Source organism: Nicotiana tabacum, chromosome 16 (assembly GCF_000715075.1).
Source record: "Nicotiana tabacum cultivar K326 chromosome 16, ASM71507v2, whole genome shotgun sequence".
Classification (NCBI taxonomy): Eukaryota; Viridiplantae; Streptophyta; class Magnoliopsida; order Solanales; family Solanaceae; genus Nicotiana; species Nicotiana tabacum.
In genome coordinates this window covers 165543313-165551296 of record NC_134095.1, presented here as the reverse complement: position 1 = coordinate 165551296, position 7984 = coordinate 165543313, and the positions used below count along the sequence as shown (strand labels likewise).

The 7984-nt window shown below is 32.2% G+C and overlaps 2 protein-coding genes across 3 annotated transcripts; both read left to right on the top strand.

Moving 5' to 3' along the window:
* The first annotated feature begins 586 nt into the window (after window positions 1–586).
* LOC107785314 (mediator of RNA polymerase II transcription subunit 11-like) lies at window positions 587–3271 on the top strand. Of its 2 annotated transcripts, none has more exons than XM_075233572.1 (4): window positions 587–1254; window positions 2019–2213; window positions 2372–2488; window positions 2854–3271. In XM_075233572.1, the coding sequence occupies exons 2-4, from the start codon at window positions 2160–2162 to the stop codon at window positions 3049–3051; spliced, it is 369 nt and encodes a 122-aa protein (XP_075089673.1). In that variant the 5' UTR covers window positions 587–1254; window positions 2019–2159; the 3' UTR covers window positions 3052–3271. The 2 variants fall into 2 exon arrangements, with proteins under 2 accessions (XP_075089673.1, XP_016462074.1); XM_016606588.2 differs by having other exon boundaries at window positions 588–1254; window positions 2144–2213.
* Window positions 3272–4673: 1402 nt separating this feature from the next.
* Window positions 4674–5773, top strand: LOC107785313 (uncharacterized). The gene has a single exon (XM_016606586.2). The coding sequence runs from the start codon at window positions 4835–4837 to the stop codon at window positions 5396–5398; it is 564 nt and encodes a 187-aa protein (XP_016462072.1). The 5' UTR covers window positions 4674–4834; the 3' UTR covers window positions 5399–5773.
* Window positions 5774–7984: the final 2211 nt, after the last annotated feature.

Here is a 7984-nt window from a genome sequence, read left to right as displayed (position 1 = left end):
ATAAACATCTCCTCAAGGAGACTAAATCGCTATTTCTATACTGTAATAACAACAGTCTTCTTTTTTTTTTGTGCAATGTGAATTTTTTAAGACAAAATGCGTTTATCCTCCATTAATAATTTTTTGTTTCTTCTCAAATTGCTGGAAAGAGGTTGAAGAGTTGCAGACATCCTCCATTTTTTTCCTTCAATTTTCAAGGTAAATAGGTCGACGATGAAGTCAGTAAAGTCACCGAAGAATGAAAAAGAGGTCTTGTGTTGTATTCAGACATTTTTCAAGTTCTTCAGATGATGTTCCAGTTTTATCTTCTTTTATAAAACAATTCCATCTCCATCTTCTCTCCTCTTTAATTTTCAGATCTAACTTCCTCTGAAAAACTCTCTTTTGATATTTTGATACTGAAATAGAGGTGTAATATTGAATATTAGATGTGTTCTGGTATAAATATTGTATAACCACTATTTATACACACTTATACATTATTGTATAATTGTGTATAAATGTGTATAAATATATATAATTATATATAAATGTGTATATATGTTCATAACATCACTTATCTTCTTCTTCTCTTTCTCTTATTCTTTTGATATACATTATTATACATTCCATATACAGTTTATACATAGTTATACATCATTATACATGTACCGCATATGTATAATCAAATTAATTTTTTTTCATGTTTTCTTCCTTTTTTTGGAATAATTCATGTATAAATCTACTTTTCTTGTTGATTCTCAGCTAAATCACGAACTTGCAGCAATTGTTTCTAAATTTTACCATATAAGTAGAATCAATGAAAAATTGGGGGACAACTTGCAACAGTAAAGACAAATTGGGGGAGAAATTATACGACAGAAGAATTAGAAAATCTCGTGATTTCATCTAAATAAGATAATTATCCTGATTAAACTCCGTTGCCAAGTAAAAAATCTAAAAAATACTCTTTTTACAAATATTAGCCGACTATTTTTGGCTACAGATTTGTAAATTTATAACTGGGCTATTATGTTGCAAGTCATATATGTGAGTTGTATTTATGTGAAATTATCCCTATAGATTAAGTTTTATTTGAAACCAATATTTTATGTTAGGTTATATGTTCCAATTCCTATTAAACCAACCATTTATCCTTAAAAAAAAAAAAGATTTCTAATATAATCTTGCAGTGATCAAAGAACTTGGCTGTTCTCTTGAATCAAAGCTAGGGCTAATCTCCATAACTCTTCTTCCCTAGGCCTCACAAACAAGGTAATGGTAATCAAATTCATAAGCTTTCTTGCTTTCTTTCTTTCTTGCTTGCTTGTCTGATGTTTCCAACTTCCCGCAGTTTTTAAATTGGTTAATGTAGTTGATGAGTGGGAAAATAACCTTATAATAACCGAGGTTTTGTAGTTTTCCAAGTCAGTTTTGAGATGCCCTTTACCTGTTTGGCAAAATGCCTGAATGAAATTGTACTCATTTTTTAGTTTCGTCGTTTCTAAAACTGTCCAATTGTAATAGTTGGCGCTTTGCACAACTTTTAACTTCATAAAATTACTTGTTTATTTTCCTTGCCAAATAGAAATTTATCAATGTCGCCTCATACTTGCTGGGTGGGTGGGAGTGGGAGCTATATGACTTGCTCTCAGAATTCTCTTTGGAAAAGCTCTTTTACTTTTTAAGTCTCTGGAGCAATCACCTACTGTCCATTCAATAAAGAAAGATAAGTTTTTTTTTTCCCCAGAAACCCAATATATAAAGTTTTATTGTCCATTCATAAAGGATTTTTTTTTTTGGTTAATAAAGCTCGAAATAGGAGTAGTTTCAGTAGTATTGAAGAATACATGTGTTGTTAGTGTAATTGACGTAAAACTTGTAATAAGAAGTTCTTTTGTTGTTTTTGTTTTTGGTTTTGATGACGGAGAAATCCCCGAGGACTAGTAGCGCTCTTATTAGGAAAAGTTTTCTCTTCTATTTTTCCCATTGATTATGGAAGGTTCCCTTTGATCGTCCCTTAATTATTTTGACTGCAGAGAGCTATGAACCAAAATACCCTGTGAACTGCACTGAACCGGGTTTTCTAGATCCTGTTTCATTTCTCCACATCTAGCTCGATCTCTGTTTTAAATTCAGTCATCTTTATCACCTGTCTCAACAGATACACGCAGAATACCATGGATTTACAAAGCCAGAATACTTCGTTGCAGCGGCTGCAAAATGTTGAGAAGGTAAATGCTTTAGAGAATTATTGACTTAAAATGGGCTGGTTTCAGTAACTGTTACATTTGTATCTTTGTTTTCAAAATACTTTTGAGTTCTATTTTCAGTAACTGTTACATTATTGAAATATTTCGGCTGATTTTGTATCTTTCTCTGATGTTTGCAGAGGATAGTTAGAGTTCTGGAGCTAGCAGGAGGTGTAATGGATGAAATGGCAAATCCAAGTGGTCCGAGGAAGGAGCTTATTAACAACCATTGCAGTGAGTTTATGCAACTAATCAAGGTTTGAACATTCTTTACTAATTCACACCTAGAAGTTCTAGAACCTCTTTATCTGTTAACAAAACCATTTTATGTGTAATAAGAAGCCGTTAACCTTTCGTGCTGCTGCTCTTGGCATTTCATTGTATGACTCTGATGATACTCTTGCTCGGTTACTGATTGTGGTCCTTTTTACTTTATGTGCATTTATTTGCCATTTGGTATTGAATGCGAAATTTCTGTATACTTTTACACTGGGAACTAGTTTGCTGTTGTCATGGGCAATTTATCATTAGTTTTGTCTGAAATAACTGAGTCTATATAGAGTTCTGATTGAACTAAATCAGTTTGAGAACTAAATAGATGATATTGCACCAATTACAACAGGACATCCAGGTCACACTGCGAGAAGAAATCAAAAGCGCATGTGAATATCGTCCTTTTGAGAAGTGTGACTATGTACCAAGAATATCAAACGAGATCTGTTGCAAGAAACTAGAATATGTCATTTCTCAGTTTGATGATATGAAGCGAACAATTGATGGTTATCATGCTGCAGCGTTAGACCATATGACCCTAGATTAGTGAGTAATGTAGGAATATGTCCCTGTAATGCTGGATTTATATCTTATTCCATCAAAACTTAGGTTCATTATCTGCTGTTGAAATTATAGGCATGAAAAATTGGTGCTCACTTGTTTTTTGTTCATGTTGCAAAATTTGCACTATTTGTTTGAGTACGTTATCTACTGTATTTCTTATTTGAACTTGAATTTATAGTTGGTGGGAGAATGGTTATTGGTTATGATTGAAATGCTGTGAAATTAAAAGAGCAGAGGATGAATATAATGAGTTGGTAAATACATTTGACTTTGGATCTCGGTATTAATTAGAGTTTAATTTCTCTGAAGTGTATAGTTCTGGGCAGAGAAATGACCATCTAATGCGTAGGGACAGAGGCGGAGCCAGAATTTCAAGCTTATGGGTTCGGGATTTTAATTGTTTTAAGTTACTAGGTTCTAAATTAATAATTTATATATATTCAATGAATTTTTTAAGACAAACACATGGTTCAAAACAAAGCTACTCGATTCGTCCGAACCCGCACTCGGCTCTCTAGCTCCGCCCCTGCGTAGTTGGGATATTTGGCCCTTGATGTATACCTTAACAGAATGTATCCAGAAAGTGGACACTTTTGGTCCTAAACATTAAAACTAATGATAGATGTTAAAGAGGTAACAACGAGAGAAAATTTTTATTTCCAATTTAACGAATAATAAAATTAAACAAATGTGATAATCTGATTTCCAGTTTAATATATATTTTTGTTTTGTTTCAAATTCAAAATTTACTAGCTCGGTTGATATTTCCTATCGAAGAAAATTTCATATGCAGAGCTGGAGCCAAAGATCTCTAATTAATGATAACGGACCCTTTACCATTTCAAAGAAATTGAGATTAGTCTTTAGATTCCAAAAAGTTGGGGTCCCATACTTCTAATCAGACTGTGTCTCTCTTGACTAAATTCAATCAGAATTCAGTAACACCAATCAAAAAATTTCAACTCATCTTTAAGACTAATTCCTCAAACTTTCTCAAAAACTACTACTCTCCTGGTCAACTTTAATTGATTTTTGCACTTTTTGTGGTCCACAGTATTTGATTTTTTCATATATCAAGAAGGAATTAAGTTTTTTTTTTTAAAGTTGCCCTTGAAATAAAAAGTCTAAGAGTATTTGTTATATTCCAAAAAGATAAATTAAGGTTAATATAGTCAATTTTATCGTTAATTAGTGCTAAAAAATGAATTCTTTAATATATATGAAAACATTCAAAAAAATAATTAAAGTAAACCGGAGAGAGTACATCCAAGTGACCACTCCCCAAAGCCCTTGGCTTTCATCATTTAGTACTCCATCCGGTTCACAATAAGTGACCAATTTGCTTTTAACACGTCCATTAAGAAAATATTAAATTCTATACAAAAATACCTACTATGACTAAACTACCCCTAATTAAACATTTAATGTGAGGAGTAAGAAAACGTTTTAGAGATATGTATATAGGGGTTATTTTGTAAAAATAAATTGAATTCTTTCTTGATTACATAAATGAACATTTATTTTGAACAAAAATGAAAAAGCAAATTGGTCAATAATTGTAAACCGGAGAGTATAAGCCCAATTGTCATCAACTTCTATGCACTTTCTCTCTTTCTCTTCTCAAATAACAAGAGTACAAGACCTCTTCAAACTTCAAAATCCTTCACAATATTTATTTTCTCTCCTCCTTCTTCCCTCATCCTCGAAACCACCAAAAAAACTCCTTATTTCTCTTACTAAGTTATTTTCATTTCTTTGAATTAAATATGAAGAAGCTTTATAGTAAAGGCACAGTTCATCCAATTACTCCTCCACCTTTGGTATTATCAGACCAACTTTCTTTGTTACCAGCTACAATCTTGACACTATTTTCAGCTTTACCTCAAGAAGATAGACAAGTCTTGGCTTATTTAATTGCTTGTAATAATTCCTCCACCAATTTTTCCAACAATCTTGGAAACTCTAGTACTCATAAGAATAACAACAATTGCTGTTACTGTTTCAACTGCTACATGAGTTACTGGATAAAATGGGATTCATCACCTAATCGTCAACTTATTCATGAGATTATAGATGCTTTTGAAGATATGGGGTTGCAGAAGAAAAAAGGAAAGAGCAAGAAACAAAGGAGAAATAAAAACAAAGGATCGTCATATGGTGGTTCATGTGAAGTGAAAAAGACTGAAATTTGTGAGTCTGATTCTTTGAAGGAAAATACCTGTAGCTATGATAATGGTTATAGAGAAGAGGAATTTGGAGTTGAAAAAGGGTCTGTGAGAACGTTTGTAAGTTTTCTTGGGGAAAGCTTGTGGAGTATTTGGAATATCTGAAAACAATAACAACAAACTCGGTGAAACCCCACGAATTAGGTCTCGGACGGGTAGTGTATACGTTACTCCTACCTTGTGAAGGTAAACAGACTGTTTTAAGGTGAAGCATAGTCAAGTCACTTTTGAAGAAATACTTTTATAAGGTAATTTTGAGAATGTTTAGGTTGGTTTTGTTAATTTTTTACTTCTACTTATCCCATAGAAGTTTTGTTTAATTTTCTTGATTTTCTTTGTCACTATGTTTTATTGTTCTCATTTTTGGGGTTCTGTAAAATACACCCTTCATGACAATGTAAGATATATGGTCTTTTTTGAATGTTCACTTTCAACTTTATTTCCATATTTTGATATCAATCAATGCTTAGTTAGAACTTCCTTTTCCCTTTAAACATTCGGGAGTTGTTTATGAATAAACCAAGTCCAAAAAGAAGTGAGTTTGTTTCTTTTATATAAATATTTTGTAAAGGAGATACACTCTCTTTGGACTTTACTGTATGACAATAATAAACTCAGTGTAATCTCACAAGGGACTTTTACTCCTAATAATTGGAAAAAAAATGTTAAATCAATAGTTAAGTATAGGGTTTGCATACTTGGAAAAATGGAACTTTAGGGAATTTGTTTATTTATTACTAGTGAAGGGTGCCTTGGCGTACCCGGTAAAGTTGCTGTCATTTGATCAGGAGGTCACGAGTTCGAGTCGTGAAAACATCTTCTTGTAGAAATGCAGAGTAAGTCTGCGTACGATAGATCCTTATGGTCCGGCCTTTTTATGGACCTTGCTCATAGCGAGAGCTTAGTGCGATTTTTTTTTTTTTTTGGTGACCAATGAAAGGGGAGGGAAATTCTTGGTCATCCATGGGCGGTTTGAAGACTTGATTAGAACAGGTTGGCCACTATTGTTTCTTTTCTTTTTTTCTTTTACTGGAAATTAAGAAAAGTGAATGGGAGCCTTGGAACAACGATAAAACTTCCTGTGTGTGGCGTATAAGTTACGAGTCCGAACCGTGAAAATAATGATTAATGCTTGTATTAGAATAACTTGTATATATCACATCGCTTGGATTGTGGCTCTTTCCTAGACCGTGAACGCAAAATAACTTGTGCACCAGACTGTCCCGCTTTATTGGGAATTGAGAAAAGTAGTACTCCATTGACCTTTTGTTGGATTGAGAAAATGACAGGGTCTAAAATTGTGTTCTACAAGTGATACGAAGTTTTTTGTGCATATTCAGAACTATATTAGTCCCTCAGACCCCCAAAAAAGTAAAAATAAAGAACTATTATTCCCTTTCTTTCTATCATTTGGCTGGAGAAAACTCAAAAGGGTACTTCTAGTTTTTGTCATGTTGACAGATATGGCTCAGACAATAGTGAGCTGGTTTATTTGTGTGTTTTCTCAACTATCTTTAATTCAAGATAAATGTCTAAGCTCAGACAAAAAATACCAAATATCAATATGTGGTAGGTAATAGTTAAATACAAACACGGCTGGGAATTTAGCTGTTATTGATGATATTGTGCTGGTGAGAGAAAGCAGGTCCCATAAGTTGAGGTACATAAACTTATAATGCACCACTACGGGTGGCAGAGCCAGAATTCTCACCAAGGGGTAGGGGTGTACATAGACCGGATTGATTTGATTTTGAAAAATCAAACCAAACCAACTATATCGGCTTGGATTGATTCGTTTTTGTCGGGTTTTTCAGGTTTTCGGATTTTTTGTTACTTAAATATTATTTCAATCTTACTTTATTAAATTTTTTATAAGTAAATATATGTTTAGTAAAAATTTAAAAAATTATAAATATATTATCTATTAAAATATTCTTAAGAAATATTTTTGTAATAACACATGATAGTTATTTTTTTAGTCGTCTCACAATAATTTTTCGTTGATGTAATCTTTCAAGGTTAACGGAATTTAGTAATTAAAAATAAATATCAATATGATACCTAAATAATAATAACCACTTCAAATTCAAAAAAGATATAAGAATTTAATATATTTCAGTAACACTTGCTAAGAAAGTGATCATACAATTCATTATTTAAGGTTAATAAATATGGAGCACTTCATATTCTATTAAATATTATATCCCATAAGAGAATCTCAAATATTTTTAGATATTTTTTAAAGAAATTCTATATAAAATCTTAAAAGTATATATAAAAATTATATATTTATATGTCAGCTTGATTCGGGCTCTTTTACTCAATACCAAACCAAACCTAGACGGGTTTTTTGATCGGTTTGGTTTGACTTTTTGGTTCGGTATGTTTTCCGGTTCGGTTTTCACTAAGGAGTGTCAAAATATAAAAAATTAGATACACCGAAAAGTCAAGGGGAATCAACATATAGTAATATACATAAAACCAAAAAAAAAAAATCTAACAATACAGTGTAATTTTTATCGACACCCCTTGATTGAATATGGCTCCGCCACATGTCACTACTATCAAAAAAATACTAACACTACCGGCAACACTATTGAGGTACTCGATCAGTTGCAACTTATGTGGCATATTTTCCTAATTTGTTCCAAAATCAATGATAATTTTTTATATTTAGAAATAATTTAACTT